This window comes from Medicago truncatula, chromosome 3, assembly GCF_003473485.1.
Source record: "Medicago truncatula cultivar Jemalong A17 chromosome 3, MtrunA17r5.0-ANR, whole genome shotgun sequence".
NCBI classification, from domain to species: domain Eukaryota; kingdom Viridiplantae; phylum Streptophyta; class Magnoliopsida; order Fabales; family Fabaceae; genus Medicago; species Medicago truncatula.
The window spans coordinates 53,458,680-53,483,993 of NC_053044.1; the positions used below are offsets into that span (position 1 = coordinate 53,458,680).

The following is a 25,314-nucleotide window of genomic DNA, read 5'->3' on the forward strand; positions in this document are numbered from 1 at the left end:
TATGAGTCCTATATAAATTTAGTAGATTTCATGTAAATTTTAACTAATAAAAAAGAGTGTGTGAAAATGTATATTGCTAACATCTTTCTAGATAAAAAAGATGCAAATTTTTGTTCACCCTAAAAGCGCTTTAGATAGCATTATAAATTTCAAAAATTGAAGGACATTTTTTAATTCCGTAGGACGTCTGAGAAGTTGGAAGATAAATTCTAATGAAGAATTAATTATTTTAAAAATAAAAATAAAGAATTGACAAATTGAAGCCGCCAAACATTTCATGGACCCATGAAAATTGGCCCTAGTCAACCAGAAGCTGACACGGACAACATGAGACGGTGACTCTTGTTGGTATGTGCAAGACTTTCAATGTCATCCACAAAAGAGTTTCATTCCAATTTCACATTCACAGTGTCTTTTTTCCTCTTACGCGCTGCAATTTGTTCTTCTTGTTCTTCCTAAAGTGAACCAATAACCCCTTCAGTTCAGTTCAGTTCAGTTCAGTTCAACGAGGTGAATGCAACCAATTCTTTGACGATGATAAAGAACTGTGGATTATTTAGTGATGAAAATGCTTGTGTGAAATTGTAGACTTCCAAGAATGGAGGAAATTCTAACCCTTCCAGTGCAAGACCCTCCTTGTGCTGAGTTTTCTGCTGAAACTATAAATTTGCTAAATTTGGAAGGTGGTCGCCAAGGTGGTGATGATATTGCTTTGATTCCTTTTGCTAGAGTTGATGATTTTGTAAAAGAAGAATCTTCCAATCCAACTTGCCCTGCTAACTTTCGCGTTGAATCAAGACGAAAGAGAGCTTCTGGGAGTGTTGCCAAACCAAGAGTTGATGGATATCTTGAATATACACTGTATGTTGTTATTTCTTAATCAATATTGTTTGATACTTCTTGGTACTTGTTGGTACTTTGTGGTTTAGGTCATGTTTGGATAAACACAACTTAATTAAGCACTTATAACATGAAGTCAAAGTGTATAAGTGTATCATATAAGTGATTGTGTATAAACTATTTCTTTAATAATATAAAATGAAGTCAAATTGTTTTTGTGTAAGCTATAAGTCCTGAAGATAATAGCTTATTGAAATAAGCTGAAAACAGCTTAAGAACATGTCATAAGTTGTTTCCATAAGGCCCTCTCAAACAGTCTTACAATTGCTTATGTCAGTAAATAAACTCAAGTCAATACTAACAAACCCTTAGTCTTTGTACTTCAATGTAGTGTTCCAATCTTTAATTTTGTGGTTTTTTTCCCTTGTTAGAATTTATATGGATTTGATGCTGAATTGTGATGAAACTTTGAAAGAGAATGATTTAAAAAAATGTGAAATTATCTAAAGGGCTAATTTCATTCCATCTCTTTCATCAAGTTGTTTTGAAATATGAAAAGATTAATACATTTGACTATATGTAATTATAATTTGACATTTAGATACTGGTGTTCTTATGGGCCTGAAGACTACCGAGAGAGTGAGAGAGTGAATCGGGTGTAGTAGATGCCACAAGTGTCAAACCTGCTTCAGGGAAGGGTAGCAGGCTAGGGAGGCGACACATGATGAGAGGCTGCCTTTGCCATTTCACAGTTAAAAGACTATACACCCGACCCCACCTTGCCCTAATAATATATGACCAGAAGAGGCATGTAGATAAAGCAGGGGCACTGTGTCATGGAATATTTGATATACTGCAGTAGGGACAAGAGCTATGTATGCTCCGCGAATTTCGGATGAGTTACGCCAGAAAGTGATGTCTATGCTATATGTTGGAATATCTTTGGACAATATATTACAGCACCATGCAGAGGTAACACAGAAGCAAGGTGGACCCTTAAACCGTGGCGATTTTCTCACTCGAAATGATGTGCGCAACATGGAAAGGACTATTCATAATTCTTCACGTGAGCTACTGGGAAATGAAGAATGCAGTGTAAAGATATGGATTCAGCGTCATCAGAAGGACATTTTCTATTTCCAAGATAACTCAGGCTCAGAATCTTTTATTGTGGCTATACAGACAGATTGGCAGCTGCAACAAATGCTTCGTTATGGAAGTAATAGTTTCATTTCTTTTCACTCAGCCTTTGGCTTGAAGAAGCTTAAGGTATTATACATTAATCTTTTCAAACTAGAAAATATTTGTTTATTATTTAGTTGCATTTGTAGGCCAGATTGACCAAAGCGCTTGTATATCTAGAAGCTTCCTAGATCATTAGCAATTAACCAGTTTTATCAACATAATCGTGAATAAAAAATATACAAGCCTCTTTATGTTTATGTTAAAAGGTTTATTAGTTCAGCAGAATGTTGAAGAAGTGTAGAAGGTCTCATATTTTTTCTTTGTTGTCCCTGGCAGTATCCTGTATGTTCTTTACTTGTTTTCGATTCATCGCAAAATGCAATTCCAGTTGCTTGGATCATCTCCTCATCTTTTGTTGGTAAAGATATTCATAAATGGATTGTATTGCTATCTGAAAGATTACGAACCAAGGATCCCAGATGGAAGCCTAATGCTATTTTTCTGGATGATCCATCTTTTAACTATTATATCATAAGGTAAAGAGATTATTCTGGTTATTTTTAAATTTTCATTGAACTTTTTTTTAGGAGAATCCCCCTAAATAGGATTTGGAGTGAGATCTTGCTTATTGCAGAGAGGCATTCCAGTGTCGCATCCTATTATGTACCTGGCATGTTCGCCGTACTTGTATAAAAATGCTTTTCAAGAAATGTTGCAACTTTGAGGTACAGCAGAGGATGTTTAGGCAATTGGGTTCGATTTTGTACTCTGCAAGATGTGGACCAAATGCTATGGATGCAATTGACGAGCTTATGCAAATTTTTGTTGACCAGTGTGACTTCATTGATTATTTAAAGAGTCATATTCTAGCTATTATAGATATTTTTTGACTGATGGTTAATTTTGCTTTCATTTGAACATCTTGATTCATGACTATTAATGTTATTTCGTGAATAATAGTATTACTGTGTTTCCACATGCAGATGTTTGGATTAATGGCATAAAATCGCTTCCCGTGACAACTCCCAAGCCACATGACGCAATGGAATCCTATCACCTGAAACTGAAATCCACTCTTTTAAAGGAGAGCCATGCTAACTTCTGGTCAAGAGTTGACTGGTTAATCCACACTTTAACTACTGAATTTCACTCACTATACTGGCTAGATCAATATAGTTTAGAGACCGGATATTTTGAGAATTTGCGAGACAATTCTTTCTCCACTAATGCTTGGTATCATGCTCTTCATATTCCCGATGTTGATGTGGTACTCAATGAGCAAAATCTCCATCTTGCCAAAATATTATCTCAGCTGACAAAAACTTGGTGTATACAGAATATTCTTTCAACATAGTTATAATAACATATGTTTTGGGTAAACATCATCTCATATTTTCGTAATATTTACTATAAAGCAATTACCTTCAAAATGAACATATATAATTATTTCAAAAATAAAATATAAGCATATATAATTATTAAGGTCAAATATTTTATTTAAAGCTCGTAATAATTAGTCTATGAAATTATGTTTGTTGGATATTTATTTTTTATTCTGTGTTATTATTTTAGTTTTTGAAGTGACCGGTTCAATCCGATTTAATCTGATTAAATACTTGTACAAATTTAATTTAAACACCGAGTTATCTTACCGAGTCATCCGGTTTGATCCGATTCAGTCATGCGGTTCAACCAGTAACCCGATGGTTCGACCATCGACTCAGTGACCCAGTACCTATGCCGAGCCGAGTTTTAAAACTACGATCCTTTAGTCCTTGATCACACCATTCTATATGTGGCCCGGTTGCAACAAGACATTAAAGCCTTGAAAGATTTATCGAATAGTGGATTACTACACCCCATAGCCCCTGATTTAAGTTCTCAAATAGCTGAAAATCCTCTGCTTTTTCAACACCTCCAGTGAGTTATGAAAGGATAGTGATTTTGTTCTGGTTAAAATGCATTTTTATGCATACCGTCCCAGTTGAAGCTACATCCCTTGAGCATTTGATCTGCAAGAATTAAAAAGGATTTATGAAGGTTCCACGACTAGACTACATAGTTCATAAAACTACAATGCCGAAGTGCTACTGTACTTTTTGTCTTTTGATCCCAAGCTGATCTCGAATGGTGGCAAGTGATGATGAAGCACAGTGGAGGACAACGGTGAGTGCTCTCTGGCGGGGGTGGTGTACTGCAAGCACTTAGACGCTCAAATCTGAGAGAGTTAAGTGAGTGTGAGGTAGTGAGAATGGTATGTAAATTGATTTTGAGTGAAGGAGGTCTTTATATAGTGGAGTAAAAGTCCTATGAGGAAGTTGAGCAGATCGACATTTGATCATAAGGGGATGATCTTCAGAGGGATTTTACATGTGTGATCTGATCCTATAGCGTGTAAGTCGGTCCAGATGGGATCTGGCCCAGTTTAAAACACTTTTGCCTGTCATGTTGGGGCTGTTTTGGAGTGGGAGAACGTGTTGGTATTGAAATTTAATTTAGAATTTGTGTTCTATATATATGTTCGTATGTCGATAGATAAATATATACTTATTTTTTTTTTACTCAGATGTATACTTTCTTTATACATTAATTCTTTTTAAGTAAACTAAAAGACTCTTGATCTTCCAAATATAATGCAGGTATAGTTTGACATGCGGTTACTTTCAAGGCGCTATTTGAGGTTCATGGTGGCTCCTCTATAGCATTTCTCGAGCTGTGGGGCTTTGTAGATATTCAATGGCCAGATGCATTTCCCTCCTAGCTTGAAGTTTCTTTGAAATCTATGTAGTTGTCTATCATTCATGAAAATTTCAGCTTTTGTGCTGAGAATGGTGCGCAACTATATGGTGGTTGCCCATGGTGCACCTGCATCGAGCCATTCAACCCTACAACTTATACTCTGGACCGTGCAAAGTGCAAACAAACAGTTGAATAGACATTTTCAAATCGATGTAAGATGATATTCTGGTACGGAATCATTATTTTCAGATGCCACATCATAAACAAGGTGCAAATGAATGTTACTAATGAAGACTTGTTTGTATCAATCTGTGTCAACCCTCCTCAAGTTCAACACGATTATGATCAGAAGAGTTTATTACCATCCTGTAAAGAAAAATAAAGCTATTACTGGATGCAGACTTGCACGATTGAATAAACAACCACTTGTATACCTTATTTAGATAGATTGAAAGTTCCAATCAATGACACAGTTTCTAGGGACATAGTACCGTGCTACCTGATCCTACAATTTGTATACCCTTGTTATATACCATACTACCTCCGTCTCAAATTATAAGCTAGAATATGGTTTTGGTCCCTGCAAATATGTTTTATTTTGGTTTTAGTCCCTATAATTTTTTGTTTTGTTTTTGGTCCCTGCAAAATACGTCTCGTTTTGGTTTTGGTCCATGACCCCACTTTTGTGATGATTTGCACACGTGGCACATGATTACCAAACTCATTTATTAGAAAAATAGTCCATGCAAAATCTTTTGATTTTTAAAAAGGTTCCTGCAAAATATTTTACTTTTGAAAATAGTCTTTGGAGGGACTATTTTCAAAAACAAAATATTTTGCAGGGACAAAAAACAAAAACAAAAATTACAGGGATTAAAATCAAAACGAGGCATATTTGCAAGGACCAAAACCATAGTTTAGCCCAAATTATAACATCCTTTCAAATTTTAAAATGCAGTAGTTTTTTTTTTTTTTTTTTTACGGATATACCTCTATTCTATATGTGATAAATACTCTCTCTTAGTCACCTTATAAACAATAGCAACTATCAACAAAATTAATATAACAATCGACTTTTTTTAATTTTCGTGATTTTCTCTCAATATATATAATTCTATTCTATGTTTAACATAGTGGAGTACATATATCTGATAATTGATTAACTTACCCACGATTATTCTCACCCTAAAGAATGTTAGCAATGAATGAATAAATAAATCAATAAGCTTTAGTTTGAAATTGATTGATATTTACGTGTACGTATAATTTCCGTAATGATACTGCGTACAGGTTAAGGGACAGGGTATTCTGATGTGACAAATTGCTTGATCCGATTGGTAGCATGCAACAATGAATGCTTCTATATTATAAATGTAAAACTAATTTGACTTGCTATTCTAAATGTTGTTATTTAATAGTAGTAGTATCCACTAATATATTCAATGAATCTTGCAATAATTGATGCTTGTTTTCCGATTTTAAAAAGCCATCGTTGTCGTAAAACGCATGATTCAGAATACGATAAATGGAAACTTTCCACTTGGCATATAGTCTATACTCTACAGTATATACAGAGCATTTTCGAAGTAAAGCTAGATTTCCTTCAAAGGATAACGAAGTAAAACAACGACAATTTTGATTGCTCAAACAGCATGCTAATAAAAAAAATGGTCAAATGCATTTAAAGGTGTTTAAGTTTTTAGTTTTTTTCAAAGTCGTCCTTTAAATTTTAAAAGTCCCAAACAAATCCTTTTCGTTTTTGAATTGTTTCAAACTCATACTTTCCTGTCAATCTCCGTTTTTGAATCGTTAACTTGCTTTGTTGGCTCAAAACGGTGCATGTGTTTCATTGCCACGTACTTTCCTTTCTCACATGGGGAAATTTCATGCTTTCATTGAGATAAGCTTGAGACTTGAATGGTTATCTTAGAAAGATTTTGGCACCGAGAGTGTCTTAAAATATTCCTTAAAATTTTCAAAATAGTTAATTATTCATTAAAAAATGTAAGTATATATGTCCTTGATATGATAAAAACACAACTTTTTTTTCCCTAAAAAAAACAATACAACGTCTTTTAAGGGGGGCGTAGCACAATTGATTTAAGCAACGCTTAAAAGAATACTAACGTTACATAATTATGTTAGTGTTAATTAGTCAATTAGTAGGAGTTAGTCAATTAGTTGGTGCAATTTCACTCTATAAATAGGACACCACAGTTCATAATCTTTTATCAATTAATATAATTCATTATGAGCTTCTAACTAATAAGTATTCTTATGCTCTTTCTCTTTTACGAGAATGATCTATAACCCATCATCTCATTGTCAGCATGTCGATGTTAAACGGCTGAAAAGAGTTCTTGATTTTTCATATTCAGCTTTTTATGTTTCGCCACCAATCCAAAATTATAGGTCAGAACGAAGCAACAAATTTCACCAATTTGGATGAATCTTCCATTGATTGAAGACTTGATTGTCTCAATCGAAATCATCTGTGTTATGTGATTTGATTCTTGATTGAAACTACTAAAAAATAATCCATAAATGGTTTGTTCCATGTTGCATAAATGATATGTGTAACTTTTGGGGCAATCAATTTCCATTAAAAAAAATAAATAATAGAAAGATAAAAAGTAAGAACGCAATATGATGAATACATGATAAAATAGTTGTGACTAATCGAAATCACAATCATCAACGAAAACTTCATCACAATTGTTTATCTTTAAGGTATCACTCAAATACCATATGAACACAATTTTCCACCAAAGACACGCCGGTTCAACAAGTTAAACTCATTGCAAACCAAGTTTAGATTTTCAACCACATTTTAAATGTCCTAAACGCCTTAAAGATTACTTCAGTGAAAAAAAGTCCCATAAATTTTAGACTTCTTAATGAGTAATTATCGAACCCTCATTAACATTTTCTAATATAAAACAAAAAGAAAAATGTTAAAAAGACAAAAGAAACACTTAAAAATATCTATCTAGATGGTTTGTTTGTTTATGTTTTGTGCGAAAGACAAACCGACCATGTCGGAGTGAGAGATGACCCTGACACGCAAGCATTTACTGCAACGTGCCTGCCTTGAAACAGTACTGTGAAAGGGTAGTTTTGGAAGGACACAATTGATTTATTATTATGAAAGTGGTGGAGGCTATAAATTCAACTGCTGTTCCCATTCTCATTCCTTCTTTGTTTGCTGGGTCAGGGGAGCTCTAATCAGAGCTCCGAACACAAGACCGGCCATTCTCTCATATCCTCCTCCAACTCCCAAGGTTCGTTGTTCCTTAATCTCTTCTATAATTATATAATCTTCTCTTTTCATTTTCTTTATAATTTGGTGAGTAATATAGTACATACATATAGCCTAGCTTGCTTATTTTACCTGCTGTTTTGATTCATGAAGCTAGCTACCTAGCTTTATTTATAGTATTACTTATTCTCAGCTTTGGCCATTGTGTTAGCTCTCGCGGTTAGATGGAAGGAGTATGAGTGTTGTATATAAACTTACCATATTGATCTCAAAACCAGAGGTAGATTTATTTATTTTAGTTACAACCATATTCATAGTTTTAAAACCAGGTGCCTTTTCATATGGGAAAGGTGAAAATCTTCCCATGATGGACCACATGTGATTATAAGTTAGATCTTGAGGTTGTATTAAATTTTATTATATGTCTCCCACACCATAGCATCTTTTTTCCATTCCCACCTACCACTACCACCACCACCACCAATACCAAACCTGTTTATATTTCTTTTTCATTCCTCCCTCTCTAAAAGAGCTTAAGAAATACATATGTTCTTCTTTCTAATGTAACGTGGGCAAGTGTTTTCCAAATATTAAAGATTGATTTTTTTTTCTTCTTTTTTTAAATAAAGATTGAAATTTTGAGCAACTTCAATATATTTTTGAGCAAGTTAAATCAAAATGTTCATCCCTGTAATATCAACTTCATCTAATTATGTGCATTCACTTCTTCTCTCACACCCACTTAGATTTATAGTTTGATTTTTTTTTTATTTCTACTGAGTCACTAACTCGGTGGTGAGTTAACTCAACGGTGTCTTCTTCCCAAGCAAGAATAGCCACTCCAGATGCCACAAACTGCCTATATTACGAACATCTGGTTGCTTTTATTTTTGTTGCCAATATCAGTCAACAATGGTGAAAACTTGCACAATGAAAAAAATGGGATTTTAGAAAATCAGTGATCAATTGAATTGAAGGGAAACCGAGTTGTTGGAACTTGAAATGAAGCTGTTTTTATGAATTTTCTCCGACCATGGTTGAAATCTCATAGGAAATGAAGATTTGCAGCACTGTTAAATATATAAAAACAGTAAGGAAAAGAGAATGAAATATAAACCCAAAAATTATGTGTGATGCTGATTTGATACAACCTTCATTCTAGGTGTTTGAGGTTGATGAGGATGATGTTGGCTGGGGAGCAACGAGGGAGAGAAGAAAGAGAAGTGCTATGGTGTGGGAGACATATGATAAAATTTAATTCAACCTCAAAATCTAACCTATAATCACATGTGGTCTATCATGGGAAGATTTTCACCTTTCCCATGTGAAATGGCACCTTAAATTCAACTATGTATAAGTCGGTGACAAATTTGATAAAAAAAGATTAGGCTATTTTAAAGTCTATCCTTAAAAAAACGCTATTTTAGAAGTCTATATTTAGTAAAAAAAAAAAGATCAGGCTAGGGTGCCAAGAATTAAAAGGCTAAGGGTGCCAAGAATTTTTAAAAAAATAAAAAATAGAGTTTTTTATCCTTACTTAAATACATAAACAAATATAAGTGATATTTTTTATTGCTATTATTATCTTATAACTTGTTCTTTAATTTGTATTAAATCATAAATTTTCTAACATTTTTTAATAAGAATGTAAACATAGTAACATACTAACATTCATTTTTTTTTTTTTCCTTAAAAAGAAAAACATTCATTTTTTTTTTATATATTTAAAGGTATTATAGCATGACATATAAAGTCAAATTCCTTAGAAGATCATATTAGATATCAAATTAGAAAGAAAAAAATATATATATACTCACATCGGTATGTTAATTTGTTAGTCTATTTAAAGATATGCAAGATTGCTTATTGAAAACCGTTGGTATGTAATAGAGTTTTAAGTAAGCTGAAATATATCATACTAGGTTTTAACTTGTCAAAAAGAAAATCGTACTAGTTTTAAAAAGATACACCTAAAGAAAAAGCATTTGATAAGTAACCATCCAGGTTCGGACCTTGAATTTTTGGATCAGGTCGGATCTAATTACACAAAGCTTAGCAATCATTCAATGTTATTGCTAAATTGTTTTCGGGATTGTTTCTAAATATGTTTATACATGCAGGTCACTAGGTTTACTTCCCGTTTCTACATAGCTTGCACTCTTATCTGAAAATAGTGAGCATCATGGGAGAAGTGGCAGTAATGCACTCCGAGCCTCTTCAATTTGAGTGCAATGACAGGAAGCTTATCACGGAGAAAGATGTGCATAATCTACCCTCAAATGAAGAGCGCATGCATGGCGAAAAGTCTAGCCAATCACCAGACCACAAAAAGATCAATGACTTGCGAGAGAGAGGATATATGGAGTATGGGTATAGTTCATATTCCCATACTAGTTGCTTTTCAAACTTTTGCATCCCTTTGCCATCATAAAAAATGAATGATTTTTTTCTGTAGATGTCAACATTACCGGAGAAGGTGTCATATCAGGGCCCCTTGTTGCAATGAGATATTTGATTGTCGCCATTGTCACAATGAGGCAAAAGTGAGTAAATTTCACAATCTAATATTTCGTGATGGTTTATTTTCTGTTCAGATATTTCATGTATGGTGGCTGTCTTATTGCCTGCCATAAATGACAATGTTCAATCAAATTTCATAGACAACTTTAGGGAACATAGAAAATATTACTTATGACTTAGAATGAAATGGTGTCATTATCTTTAATTCTTATACTGCAGCGTCGCTTTCATTTTGGTGGAACTTACTCTTTTTATCTTCTACAGAACAGCATCGACATCGATCAGAAGCATAGACACGACATTCCCCGCCATCAAGTCAAACAAGTATGTTCGTCTATTTTAACACCTCATTGAAGATCTGCAATTTTGTGATCGCTTTTGCTGTTGTTATTTTTCTGATGAGGCAATGGTAATAAGTGCTCTTAACTTTTCAGGTGATATGTTCACTATGTGAGACTGAACAGGAGGTTAGTTTATATTTTCTTTACTATCTCTTGGTACAATTTCAACACTTATTGTGTTACGAAACTACTTATGAAGGCTCTAGTAAAAAAAATTAAGACCTCCAAACAGTTGCTAATTTTGAGAAATTACTTCGAAGATATCGACTAGTGCATTATTTGTCAAGTCATCCGTTTCATTATATCATTTAGAACCGGCTTTGAAAACTTCACTTTTTTCTTGCGTTGATATCTTCTGCTTCCAGGTTCAGCAGAACTGTATCAATTGCGGCGTGTGCATGGGCAAGTATTTTTGCGGGACATGTAAGCTCTTTGATGATGATGTATCTAAGCAGCAGTACCATTGCAGTGGTTGTGGAATTTGCAGGTATGAGCCGATAATAAGCTAACCAATATGGTCAAGTTATTTGAAACATCAAACACTATAACTTGTTGTTCCTATCCGAAGGTTGATATAACCTTTTCTCTTGTTTTGCCTTTTCTCTTGGTTAAGCTCCATTATCAAGTTTTTATGATTTATATAGACTTTAGTGTACTTTTTTTGGTTGAACTGTATTTCATATCAAAACTCAGACTGATTTATTCTTCTTATATGTTTTAAAACAGAACTGGAGGGTCTGAAAATTTCTTCCACTGCTACAAGTGTGGTAAGTAATATTTTTAATTTCTAAGCTTGTTAGTAATAACAACAGAGATTTTTAAATGCTTTACCTGCTTCATAACTGTTTTTTTTGTTCATGATTTCTTTGCATAGGTTGTTGCTACTCAACTTTGTTGAAAAACGGTCACCCTTGCGTGGAAGGAGCAATGCATCAAGATTGTCCTGTTTGTTTTGAGGTAACAACATGCAACTTGTGTACTTAGCACTTTGACTCCTGTCAATTTGTTGAATGTATGGAGGTTGACATAACTACACTAACGAAATTGGTGATTGCAGTATTTGTTTGAATCTGTCAACGACGTCTCCGTGTTGCATTGCGGCCATACAATCCATAAGAGCTGTCTGAATGAAATGAGGGAACATTTTCAGTGAGTATCACAAAGCTGCTTTTGTTGACATTAGCTTATCCATTTCAATTGTAGTGATTTGTCCTAAACTTTGTATTTGATTTTGTATTAGGTATGCATGCCCTTTGTGCTCAAAGTCAGTTTGTGATATGTCAAAGGTTTGGGAAAAAATTGACTTGGAACTGGCTGCTACACCGATGCCTGAACCATATCTTAATAAAACGGTAAGTATTCCTTTAAGACTTGTTTGTATTGATTTATTTGCGCTTACCTGCTAGCATAATCACATGTGAGACTGTTTTAGAGAACTTGTGAGACGGTTCTATAAACATCTTATAAACATGTCATACGTTCTTTTCATAAGTTCTCTCAAACAGTCTCACAAGTGTTTATGCCAATAGATAAACTGAGATAAGCCAATCCAAAGAGGCCCAATTTGACTTTATTTTATATTTGGTTATAGAAATAGTCCATACATAAGCACTTATATGATAAGGGCTTATATTATAAACACTATTAAGCTGTTCATCCAAACAAAGTTGTTTGTTATTTTCTTCATATGCCATCGTGGCCGTAACCATGTGGATGATGATATAAAGAATTAGTAACTGATCCAAGATTTTATGCATTCTCTTGACAGGTTTGGATCCTTTGCAATGATTGTGGCGAAAATTCTCACGTCCAGTTTCATCTTGTTGCACAAAAGTGCTTGAACTGCAAATCTTATAACACAAGACAAACCAGAGGCTGAACACGTGGTTATTATGGTTATCTATTGATTTCATGGAATGATTTTTCACTCCATTCTTATGAAGATAGTGGCTACCCACGTACATCTCTGCATTGAATATGAGGAAAATGCATGAGTTGAGTGGGAATTTCAACTACAAATTGTAACTTCATTGTGCTTGCTGTTGCCGGTTGGGGGTAACTAATTGGATTCACCCCCTTGTGTTCCAGTTTTCACATTGTAATGTTTGTATGGGATAATTTCAAGTTTTGAATAAGCTTTGTTACTTTGATGAGCACATAGTCCCTTAATAACAATTAAAAATCGGGTTGTAATAAATGTGTGGACCACAGTTCTTTTTATAAACCCGTTCCCATGTCTTAAGAAAAATACTACTCCTACATATCACTGAAAGATAAGAATAAAAGCACTTCGGATAGTTGCATTTTGGCATGGGAAAAACTGCTAGAGAAAGTTAGAAATCACTATCCTTTAGTGTTGAATCTACCATTGGAACGATGTTATGGGAACTTTTGTAGATTGTAGCCTAAATACTGGCAAACAATTTCAGGGTATGATTGCTAACAAGAAGTAATAATATGATTGTAACAGGAGTGGATGTTTGCTACCAAAGGTGGCTCATCTTAATTTCAACACGTCTATTGTATTGTATAACTAAAAATACACTAAAACCTATAGACAGTCCACCATTCAAAATCCACTTTTTCAATTCCCAACACTCTACATCATTTTCTCTTTCTTATTCAACACTCATTCAACTTTTACCCTTGATTTTTCATTCAACACTCTACCCCACCACTTTTTATTTCTTATTCTTATTTAATTTTTGTTTTTATAATTACATAAAATTATCGATTATAATTAAATTAAAATAATACAATTAACTATTTATTTTTTAGTATTTTTGAAAAACAAAATTTTGTAAAATAATTTATTTTTATTTTCTTAACTTAAAATACAATACAAAAACTAAACATACAATACGCAAGTAATATATTTAGTACGATACAAATCATTTTCAATCACAATACATTCCAAACTTTATCCATATGTGTTTCACTAGATCTGCTTGCAATTTGTGATGAACATCTGGATCACGCAACTCGGATCTAGCACGCACATGATTTGCAAAAGTTGGTAACACCTCGGTCGAGTATGGTTGCGGTGTACTAGATCCACTTCCCCCAGGTTGCTCAAAATCGGTCCAACATTGAGCATATGTATCTCGTTCATCCTCAACAATCATATTATGTACTATGATGCATGACCTCATGATGATACCCAAATCGGCTATGTCCCACAAACGAGTTGGTTCACGGATGATTTTAAATCGAGCTTGAAGCACTCCAAAAGCACGTTCGATGTCCTTCCGACATGCCTCCTGATGTTTTGCAAATAACTTATCGGGTTCACTTTGAGGAAGTCTAATTGATTTGACGAAAGTTGGATAAGAATGGTAGATATCATCAGCTAGATAGTATGTCATATTATAGGGACGTTGATTCACAAAGTAATTCACCCTTGCAACCTTTCCTTGTTCCACATCATCAAACACTATTGACCGGTCTAGAACGTTTATATCGTTCAACGTTCCCAGACATCCAAAAAAGGCATGTCAGATCCATAGATCATGAGATGCAACTGCTTCAAGAATAACTGTGGCGGTTCCCTTACCCCCTGATAAATTGACCTTCCCATGCTTTAGGACAATTTTTCTACTCCCAGTGCATGCAGTCAATACTCCCGATCATCCCTGGGAACCCCCGCATTTCACTAATATGTAGTATTCTTTGCAGGTCATCTTGGGTTGGTGCTCTCAAGTACACTTGCTCGTACAGTCGTATGATTCCTTTGCAGAATCTAAGTAAGCACTCCAATGTTGTACTACTTCCTATTTTGATGTATTCATCGACCGCATCTGTTGCCGCACCATATGCTAACATTCGCATTGTTGTGGTACATTTTGCTAACGGTGATATACCTTCTTTATTGGTTGCATCAATTCGTTGGGTGAAGTAGTTATCACTACTTAAAAGGTCTCCAACGATTCGAAGGAAAACGTGTTTTTGTATCCGGTACCGACGACGAAACATTATATCGTTGTATGTAGGCTCATTGGCAAAGTAGTCGTCAATTAGTCTTTGGTTTGCCGCTGCATGATCTCTATTGAAATATTTTCTAGTACGAGATGCACTACCTTCCTCTAGTTTTTTTCGACGCTGAATAAATCGGTTGACGATATAAGTGTCTTCAACATCACGTTTTTGGAAGTAGGCTTCGATATCAAAAGGGTCCATTGATAGTTTTTTTGGAAGTAGATATGAATGAGATTTGTGAAATTGGAAGTAGATATGAATGAGATTTGTGAAACTGAAGTAGATATGAATGAGATTTGTGAAATTGGAAGTAGATATGAATGAGATTTGTGAAATTGGAAGTAGATATGAGTCCCTATATATAAGTACATTGTGTGGTGGACACTGACGGATTCGAAATAAGTTATTGTAGGTGAAATAATGGGCACACAGTGGACATAATTATTAAAGCAAATAGTAGGTGAAATAATGGGCACATAGTGGACATAATTATTAAAGCAAATAGTAGATGAAATAATGGGCAAACAGTGAGCATAATTATTAAAGCAAATAGTATGTGAAATAATGGACACACAGTGGACATAATTATTAAAGCAAATAGTATGTGAAATAAGTCACGGGGGACTAGACAACGCTAGGGACTATCACTAAGGACTATACAAAACTAACAATTATTAAAGCAAACACTGGGGACTAGACAACACTAACAATTTTGATCGAATACAAACAAATATTTGATTGAAATTAATTTCCAAACAGCTCACGCTCCAAGTTTTCCAACAACTCTTTTTTCTAGTCATCGAGATGCTCTTCGGAACTTAACTTTACATACAGTTTCATTTTCTTCAATATGTTTTTCTCATGTTGCACCAAGGTGTACTCTTTCAATTGTTCAATCTCTTTCACCTTGATTTCTTTGAATTCAACCCACTCCTTTTCTACCTCCTCCAAGGAAGCGTCCTTGCTTTTCTTTTTACCGTTTTTTTTAGCTGTTTCCCTACCCATTGGACGAGCACTAGATCCTACGGAGTCCTCGTGAGATCTCTTAGATCCACTACTTCCTGACCCAACATTTCCTCCCATTTGACTACTATAATGTGGTTGATCACGGAGAGCGTGTCATTCTTCCTTTAAAATAAATTGAACATTCTTCCCACATGCAAATAATTCCCGCGCTATTGCCAAAACATCATCTTCAGACCAACCGCTTCCTTGCAAACGCTTAGCGCTTTCATAAGCACCAATCCATTTATTTATTACTTTGTTCATATAATTAAAACGGTTTCGGCATGCAACTAGATCGCGGGGAGAATCGAATGAGCAATACTTAGCAATTTTACCCCAATATGTTTCTCCTCTCTGGTTTCTCCCGACAACACTGCTTGTTCCATATTTAATTCATGCACTAATTAGCATCAAATTTTGTTGAGTGTTCCATGCTGGTTCCTTGCTTTTTTTGCTCTTAGGAGTTGAATCTTCTAGAGTGACTTCATTAGCAATTGTCATGCCACCAGGGGTTATTTGTGTTGAAAATTCAGGATATTGAGATGCACCAACACTGGGAAAATTTTCATTCTTCATTGGCATATAATCATTAAACAGGGGTGTTTGAGATGAATATCTCATCATAGATCCATAATATGCATGAAAGTTTGGAACAGAGGATGACTGGTTGAAATTTGGTGTAAAATCAAAATTAGGTACATTTTGAGGTATGTTTTGAGGACGTTGGTTGAAAAATTGATTTGGATTTGGATAATTGTTGGAATTTTCGTAGTTAAATGGGTAATTAGAATAATTTTGGGTGTTTGAAATGATTATTATTGGGATCATTTTACTAAAAATAAGATTAAAACTTCACTTAGTTTGCTAATAGAAAGATAATAATAAGATGAAGATAGTGAAAAACTTGGTTTTTTTTGTGTTCAAATCAAATGAACCAAGTCTCTATTTATAGAGAAAAAAAATCATGAATTTTGTTATTTTTTTATAATTAATTTACAACGAATAATTGAGATCCAATTATTAAAATGATAAGAATTCAGACAGCCAATCCAAACGCACCACGTGTCCTTATCTATCCAAAATTCATTTTCTCTCTCCGCCCTCTGCACACTCACGCGCCTTGTCGGCGCGTGCACTACACGCGCCCGATTTTAAGCAGTTTCGACGCGACACGTGGCATTTTGGGCAGGTTTCAATTGTGTTGAATCCTTTCATCCTCTCTCTCATCCATGTCACAATTCAACACACATTAAACACACCATTGGACTTGGTCTAACAAGTAATCTTGAAATGTTTGGTCTATTTGAAAGACATTTAGCTCTTGTATGGTGGTGGAGGGATGCCTAGGAATGCTTTGAATACGTCCATACACTGCCTCATCACACGATTGAAGTAAGAAATGTGTGTGGTGTGGATGAGTCAAGTTGTAAGTTTTAGAGCCAACTTTCATAAAAAAAAAAAAACCTAAAAACACAAAGAAGTACAGTTGATTAGGAGTCCTTGTATATTCAGGCTTATCTACTCATAACTCCCAAACTTAACCTACTGACTGAGAGTTAACCCCCAAACCATTTGAAAGTTACGAACTTTGAGGGGGGCGTGAGCAAAAGAAGGGGCATATAGAGCAACTTTGGTAGTAATATAAAAAAGATTGTTATTCTGTAGAGAAAACCCAGTGGGCCTAAAAAGGGTTTTATTTTGCAAACCCTAATATAAAATCTTTGCGCCCACATCCCAACCTTTTCACGCTCGCTCTCTCCACCGAACCCTAAAACCCTTCCTTCCTTCCAAAAAGAGCAGGTTAAAGTGACGGCAACGTCCGCCTTGACTGAACTATTTGTCTTGGCCCTTTAATTTCCTCTCTCTCTCTTTTTCTTCTTCTGAAAACCCAATCAACAATGGCAGTAAAACCTACCAAAGCCGAGAAGAAGCAGAACTACGATGCTAAGCTTTGCCAGCTTATCGATGAATACACCCAAATCCTTGTTGTCAACGCCGACAACGTTGGATCTAAACAGCTACAGAACATTCGTCAGGGTCTACGTGGTGACTCCGTTGTTCTCATGGGAAAGAACACCATGATGAAGCGATCTGTTCGTATGCACGCTGAGAAAACTGGCAACAATGCTTTTCTCAACCTTATCCCTCTTCTTGTCGTGAGTTTTCTTATTCTCTTTAGATTTCGCTGTTTTATTCATTCATGAATGAATTTCGATTGAATAACGTGTTGTTTTTCTTTTATTGATTTTGTGTGATAAAGCTAAGATATTTGGTTATTTTGTCTTGATTTCTGTTTTCTTTTGTTACGTTTGGATTGACCTGTTTGAATTTAGTTATTGACATAAGTGCAGATTAATCTGTTTTGAGAGAACTTATGAAAACAGCTTATTGTTTATATGAAAAAAAGTCTAACTTTATTTAGCTTGGGTTGTTGAAATACTATTAGCACTTGGAACATGCCCGGATTGCAAACAATTCTGTTAATTCATAAGTTCCCACTAATGAAATTTTTATCTCATAAGCTGTTTTTTCATAAACTACCTTGATCATACATCAAAGCTTATTTATTTGCATAAACTGTTTTGCATAATCTCTAAAATAAGCCAATCCAAACAAGCCTTTATGTCAGGACTCACGAGCACTTATGCTATATGCGCTTTTATAGCGCTTCTGCAGCTATAAACACTTAATTTAGTTGTTTATCCAAATAGGGTGATAGTCATGTCAGTTAGTATTAATTTTTAGAATCACAATTGACTTTTTATGTTTTAATTACTAGACTATATTATGAGGACTTGTTGATATTGTTGTTAACTCTTGTGAGGATTTGTACTGAATCAGGGAAATGTTGGTTTGATTTTCACAAAAGGTGACTTGAAGGAAGTCAGTGAAGAAGTTGCTAAATACAAGGTGAAGTTACCTTTTCACGGTTATCATATGTTATGTTTTTTAGTCTGTCATGTACAATGTTATTGTGATGTTGCTCTGGTTTTTCTGCTGCTTTTAGTTGATACATTTAAATATGATCCTTAAATGTGAAATCGCCAATATAGAAAGGTCTGTTCATAGAATTTTTCCAGTAAAAGGTATCAATGGCTGTTAAATTACTTGTTTAGGCATGGACTATATCATGATTTGATTCTTGTTCATTGTATACTCTCTGTTTCTCCATTTTTGTTGTCCCATCTAGTGAGGTACTGTGGTTGCAATATATCATTATCTGTTATCATTGATTGTCAATGCCCTCATTAAAATTTCTGTAAATAATGTTTTTGTTTAATGAATAGGTTGGAGCTCCTGCCCGTGTTGGTTTGGTTGCTCCAATTGATGTCGTTGTTCCTCCAGGCAACACAGGGCTCGACCCATCTCAGACCTCTTTCTTCCAGGTTTGTTATCATCTTCTTTTAAACATTGAGATTTACTGTCCTCATTGTCAAACTTATGTTTATTCTCCACTTTAGGTGCTCAACATCCCAACCAAGATTAACAAGGGTACTGTGGAAATCATTACCCCAGTGGAACTGATTAAGAAAGGAGACAAGGTTGGATCTTCTGAAGCTGCATTGCTTGCCAAGTTAGGTATTAGGCCCTTTTCATATGGGCTTGTGGTCCTTTCTGTTTATGACAATGGTTCAGTGTTTAGCCCTGAGGTTCTTGACCTCACTGAGGATGACCTTGTTGCGAAGTTCGCTATTGGGGTTTCCATGGTCACTTCACTTTCATTGGCCATCTCTTACCCAACACTTGCCGCTGCTCCTCATATGTTTGTCAATGCCTACAAGAACGTTCTTGCTTTTGCCGTTGCTACCGAATATTCTTTCCCTGAGGCAGACAAGGTTAAGGAGTACCTGAAGGTATTGACTTCAACATATTAATGATCTGATACTAAAACAGTAACCCAATATTTCCCATTTTTCTTATTGGTTGATTTTGTTCAATGCAGGACCCAAGTAAATTTGCTGTAGCTGTTGCTGCCCCAGCTGCTGCTGCATCTGGTGGTGCCCCTGCTGCCGCTGCCAAGGAGGAGGCTAAGAAGGAAGAGCCTGAAGAAGAGTCTGATGAAGACATTGGTTTCGGTCTATTTGGTGATGATTAGATTCTTTAGTTTTGCTATTAGTGGAGTTAAATTTTGCTTTATTAGATTTCATGAGATCATACTTGGTTCATTCTCAGAGTACTCTGCTGTTTTTCCATTCCATGTTATATTTCGACTTTATCAAATTTTCTCGTTTTAAATTCATTATGGCTTACTGATATTTATGTGCCTCATGGTTTTAACTTGCATTCGGTAGTCAAATTACTGGTGATTGTTTTGAAAAGGCTCGCATTATAAAAAATAATAAAAATTGGTTTTATACCAGTGGATATGAAAAAACTCGTGACTTCCCACCAATGAGATACTGTTATTGTTGGATCATCAATTGAAAACTAGAGATTTGAACCAGAAAATGTGATAAACTATTATTGGTTAGTGTTTGATCATCAATTTATATTTGAGGGAGTTTTGTTTCTAAGACATTCCATGCTGACGAACTGTTATTGTTTGTAAGTTATAATTATATTATTGAGTTTGAAATTATAATGTTTGAAAGAGAAGTTCTTTGTTGACATTATTCTCTTGGAGCATCTACAATTGAGATCCATTTTTTGGTACCTAAAATCTCACATAAATTTTTTAAATGAGACTCATCAATCGTCTATCAATTGAGAAGTTCTAATAGAGTAACTTAATGTAACACCTCTCCTCAATATGTAACCAATTTACCAATTTTTTTTACTCCACAATCGGATTCACATGTTAGATTTTGCATCGTAGATGGTCTTAGTTGTTCCACACAACCCCGTTAATGATTGACCATACAAAAAAATTATTAAGCAAAACAAGAGATAAACCATGTTCCTCACATCGTTTGGTACAACACTAGTTTGTGCAACAGCAGCTAGGTAAAACACGTATTTTCTCAAGGCTGACGGCTGACGAGCTACAGAAACTTTTCCGTCCTCCAATGTGCAATGTTATACTTGGAAACAATTTAAAAGAAGAATCAAAACAGTCATTGCAACCAAAACAGGGAGGAAGAGAGAAGGATACTTAGAACTTGAGCATAGAAGGATGAATGATGTATAATTATACGTAGATAAATTCACATTATCCGATGAAATCACAATGCCACTGTAATTTTATTAAAATTACTGTAATATGTTGGAATCATCTGGTACTTAAAGTGCTAATCTATTGGTTTGAAACGAATGGAGTGATCAGTTTTACACAGCATCTTCTCGTTTATTAGATTCTTTGGTTTGATTCAAATAGAGAGTAGCAATTTTAATAGAAAAGAGAAATGCAAAGGAAAAAAAGTTGACAAAATAAAGAATAACTGCACAATTCATAGAAAGTTGTTGATTTGCTTGTGTGGGTGTGAAATGTGAATGTGTGTTTTTGAGAGATCCAACATAATATACAGTAAAACTTTTAAATCATGAAAGGGAAGGAAGGAGTTTAAATAATCATTTCTCATTTACAGATTGTTTGATTTGATTTGATTCAAGGAAAGAATTGTTGGAATTTTATATTTCAATAACAATTATGAATTAATACTATTAAAAAACTCATTAGCTATTTATTATTAAGAAATCTCTATATTAGAAGTTTATTAGACTACCAACAAATATTAGATGTTCTTAAAAGATTATGTCAATGTTAGTCCATTAAGGGGTTAAATGAACCTTTGAGGTTAATAAGCTTTAAAAATGTAATGAAACTCCAATATGAATCTGTTATAAAGATGATAAAGTTGGGGAATAATGCTCAAAGCATTTCTACTATATATTATTGTAAAACTGCATTTTCTTGGACTCTACACTCTACAGTAGATTCTTTTGCCAAAATGGTAATCATAGGATTCGTCTAAATAAAGCATATTACATCAAAGTTGATAACTTGTGAAATGGAACGGTAAAAAGTAACCAACACTGCTAAATGTCTTGTTTTTCAGTCCAAAAAGATGTAGGACAATATAGGTTGTATAAACTACGATACTAATAATAACATTAAAGTCAAAAACTTTGTTTGGGTCGTGAACATCCACATAGTTATTAATATTAGAGATAGAGTAATGATATTTTCACAACCATTTTGGTACAACCTTTGAGACAACTTTGTTGTTCTCTCTTCTCATTGGTCAAAAACAATAGAGAGAGAGAGAGAGAGAGAGAGAAAGGTAGAGAGCGAATAAAACATAATGTGAGTATGAGAGAGAAAGTTGTACAAAATTTATACCAAAATGGTTGTACAAATATCATTTCTCTTAGAATGCAAGAAAATTTCAAAAGGGGATGCCAGAAAAATAGGCTTCAACCCTTTAATTTCTACAAGCTATCAATAGTTTGATAACATTTTATATCTCTCTATATAAAACAAAACTAGCTTCATGAGAGCCATAAATTATAATCCACCAAAAACCATAAGTTATAGTCAAAGAAAACGCAATGATGTACAAAACGATCATCCAATGGCTGCTAACAGATGCACATAAAACAGCTCAATTGTGATCCGATGATCAAATGCGTCTACTCTTTCTTATGTGGTTGTGGGGATGCCTGCTTCAAAAATTTGCTCACCAAGTTTTGGCTTTGCAGAGTTCTCGCAAGGAGAGTTGGATTTCTCAAGTTCCTCATCAATCATAATCTCTATGGCACGGCAAGTTAAGCTGCAAAATGCTTTTTCACCTCTGCAATATATCAAAGGAAACCAGTCTCAGAATCAATAAATCCATCAATGAAAATGTATGTCAAAATAATGAAATCAAGGTTTTAAAATAAGGTCTGCAGCCGCAATTGAGGTAGCGTTGGCCACAATTTTCCTTAGTATCAAAGATTGTGACACAACCACAATTCAAGGTATTGAAAGATATGCAATAGTGTTAACTCACCTATAGATATAAATGTCTTTCCCTTCATCCAGTTTCTTGTCGCAATGGTGGCAGAAACTTAAGAAGGCACTAGAGGGATATTGGTTTGGAGTCTGTGATAACTTGTTACCCATAAGGGTCACTCCTTTCTCCTTCTCATTCTCTTCATTCTTAAAATGATTCTTAATAGATAAATCAGGATGAGTTTCCAAGATATAATCACCAAAAATATGAGTTGTTTTGGGATTAGGACCATGAGAAATCACACATGTGTAATCCTCAGAAAGCTCAATCTCACTAGCTGATAGAGACTTAAGAATCTCACTGGAAGAACATATGGAAAGAGTGTTTGATTTTGACTCTGCCGGTATGAATGCATTTGAGTTCTGGCTTCCTCCAATAAAATGAGGAGAAGAGCTAACCTGAACTGTGACATCTTTCATAGCAAAATCATCGATATCAGAATCAGTTTTTGAAGTGGCTAATCCAAAATCAGCTTTCATTGATTTGCATGAATCCAATGAACATGACCTAGTTCTCCCAAATGGTTCATCATGCTCTAAGCTAGTTTCACCAATCTCAAAAAGGACATTGGACTCACATTCACCCTTTTGGATAACAGATCCATCTTCTACACAAGGAACCACCTTACCAAAATCTTTAGGCAAAGACTTAGACGACGACTCAAAAGAATCCATACAAGTTTCACAAATTGGAGTTTTGATCATAGATTGAGGACTTAGACTAATGCCCTTGCTATCAAGTGATTGAAGAATTTTCCCACAAAACCTAGAACAGTTACAATCTTCCAAAGATTCAACAATACTTAGACCAACTTTGCAACTATCCCAACTCCTTTGGTTCCCCTCAAGGAGTGAAGATCTTAGGTTCCTAACAGGGTTACCTGAATTTGAAAGAACTCTAGTATCTAGAGGTGAAGTTGGACTTCTAACTGAATCAGAATCCAACAACCCTTTTGGACCTAAACCCACAAACAAACAAGGAACATTGAAAATTGGATTGCCTTTGATATTACGCCCTAAAGCATGAGATTGAGCATAATGATCAGAATTAGTATCAGAATTTGTCAGATGACCCATTTGGTGTTGATCTTTCTGGATTGACCTACTTCTCTTCCTCAGCATTATCTCAACACACCTGTTCATCAAAAACCCATTTTTTCTTACATAATTCAAACAACCCGATACACATTAAATTGAAATAATCAATTGATTCTGAATCATCAAACATTGTTACATAAATAGTTTCATCACAATTAAGAAAAAAAAATTAAAACTTTAACCCAGAAAAATCATAGGTATTGATTGCATGATTCAATAAACCCAGAAAAATCAATTGATTTTAAATTAAACAACCCAACACACATTAAATTGAACAATCAATTGATTCAGAATCAACAAAAAAAAATGTTACATGGACAGTTTCATTTCATCACATCACATCTAAAAAAAGATTAAAACTTCAACACAGAAAAACCATAAGTCACTGACTGCATGATTAAAGAAACCCAGAAAACAAAATGTATGAACTACTATTATGAAACTAAAATTAAATAAAAAATAAAGTGAAGAGAAACAACAACAAAAAAAAAAAAAAAAAAAAAAAGCTTTTTTACCAAATAGAGAGAACTGAAAGATAATCAATTAACCCCAAATGCAACATGCATGTGAGAAAAATCACAGACAAGTTTCAAAACCAAAATGAAAATAGATACAGTACAAAAGCATAATCAGTGATGAAAAACCAAAGAGTGGGAAAGTGAAAAAGAAAAAGAGGAAGAAAAAAAAACCCACCTGGGTTGTTTGTTTCTCTGTGGTCTGAAAACTTCAGAAAAATGGTTTTGATTTTGAAGAGAAGAGAGTCCTAAATGCAGTGAAAAAATTGACTAGATATGTGAAACTTGTGTTGTACGAATAATCTCTTTCTCTTTCTCTTTCTCTCTCTTGCATGCCTCAAAATCAGCGAAACCGAGAGCTTCTGAAATACACTAACTACTCTCTCTCTCTCTAGAAATTTATTTACTACTGTACAGTCTTTTGGATGTATCTGCCCATAGAAATGTTATGTGATTGTACTTTACCCATTTTTTGCATAACGGTGCTAAAACTAAATTTAGAAATGTATAGTGATTTATGGATTAGATGAAGGGTTAAGATCTTAATTAAATTAAATGTACATTGTTTTAAGACAACTGGTTTGTTAACTGTCTGGGCAACAATTTATTTCTTTGCTGAATTTATTCGCTGTGGCATGAATCACCCATTCATTGCTTTACATAAATATACATGCATATAATTAATGCACTCGTTTATTGTGTTTGCCAATTCAATTTTAGTTAAGTTAGATTAATTTTCACATTGGCGACAAATCACAGTTACTTTGTTACTACTTCTTTCTAGAAATAGAAAATTTGTAAAACAAAGCACTCGTTTTGCATTAAAGAAAACATTTTTTATCGTAATTTGATTGAATATAGACATCAGAAATTTGTTTTTTTTTTTAACAAGCCAAAATGACA

At 34.4% G+C, this 25,314-nt stretch overlaps 5 protein-coding genes across 6 annotated transcripts; 3 read left to right on the forward strand and 2 right to left on the reverse strand.

The window, feature by feature from the left end:
- The first annotated feature begins 230 nt into the window (after positions 1–230).
- On the forward strand, positions 231–5,322 carry LOC11433025 (uncharacterized). The gene is made up of 6 exons (XM_039831912.1): positions 231–861; positions 1,442–2,109; positions 2,362–2,561; positions 2,660–2,904; positions 3,009–3,400; positions 4,665–5,322. The coding sequence occupies exons 2-5, from the start codon at positions 1,714–1,716 to the stop codon at positions 3,377–3,379; spliced, it is 1,212 nt and encodes a 403-aa protein (XP_039687846.1). The 5' UTR covers positions 231–861; positions 1,442–1,713; the 3' UTR covers positions 3,380–3,400; positions 4,665–5,322.
- A 2,567-nt stretch (positions 5,323–7,889) lies between these two features.
- LOC11429978 (probable E3 ubiquitin-protein ligase RZFP34) lies at positions 7,890–13,108 on the forward strand. Of its 2 annotated transcripts, XM_003603442.4 has the most exons (12): positions 7,939–8,045; positions 8,235–8,303; positions 10,144–10,393; positions 10,479–10,566; positions 10,808–10,867; positions 10,978–11,010; positions 11,250–11,371; positions 11,611–11,651; positions 11,759–11,841; positions 11,942–12,033; positions 12,125–12,236; positions 12,653–13,108. In XM_003603442.4, exons 3-12 carry the CDS (start codon positions 10,206–10,208, stop codon positions 12,761–12,763), a joined length of 930 nt encoding a protein of 309 aa, XP_003603490.2. In that variant the 5' UTR covers positions 7,939–8,045; positions 8,235–8,303; positions 10,144–10,205; the 3' UTR covers positions 12,764–13,108. The 2 variants fall into 2 exon arrangements, with proteins under 2 accessions (XP_024635628.2, XP_003603490.2); XM_024779860.2 differs by lacking the exon at positions 8,235–8,303 and having other exon boundaries at positions 7,890–8,045.
- A 673-nt stretch (positions 13,109–13,781) lies between these two features.
- Positions 13,782–15,060, reverse strand: LOC112420286 (uncharacterized). The gene is made up of 2 exons (XM_024779070.2): positions 14,505–15,060; positions 13,782–14,329 (listed from the first exon to the last, which is right to left on the reverse strand). The coding sequence occupies exons 1-2, from the start codon at positions 15,058–15,060 to the stop codon at positions 13,782–13,784; spliced, it is 1,104 nt and encodes a 367-aa protein (XP_024634838.2).
- A 2,532-nt stretch (positions 15,061–17,592) lies between these two features.
- Positions 17,593–20,120, forward strand: LOC11436630 (60S acidic ribosomal protein P0). Its single transcript, XM_003603448.3, has 5 exons — positions 17,593–18,020; positions 18,706–18,774; positions 19,152–19,250; positions 19,326–19,718; positions 19,808–20,120. Exons 1-5 carry the CDS (start codon positions 17,763–17,765, stop codon positions 19,958–19,960), a joined length of 972 nt encoding a protein of 323 aa, XP_003603496.1. The 5' UTR covers positions 17,593–17,762; the 3' UTR covers positions 19,961–20,120.
- Positions 20,121–21,912: 1,792 nt separating this feature from the next.
- LOC11437073 (FCS-Like Zinc finger 10) lies at positions 21,913–24,839 on the reverse strand. Its single transcript, XM_003603449.4, has 3 exons — positions 24,590–24,839; positions 22,797–23,933; positions 21,913–22,595 (listed from the first exon to the last, which is right to left on the reverse strand). The coding sequence occupies exons 2-3, from the start codon at positions 23,918–23,920 to the stop codon at positions 22,445–22,447; spliced, it is 1,275 nt and encodes a 424-aa protein (XP_003603497.1). The 5' UTR covers positions 23,921–23,933; positions 24,590–24,839; the 3' UTR covers positions 21,913–22,444.
- Positions 24,840–25,314: the final 475 nt, after the last annotated feature.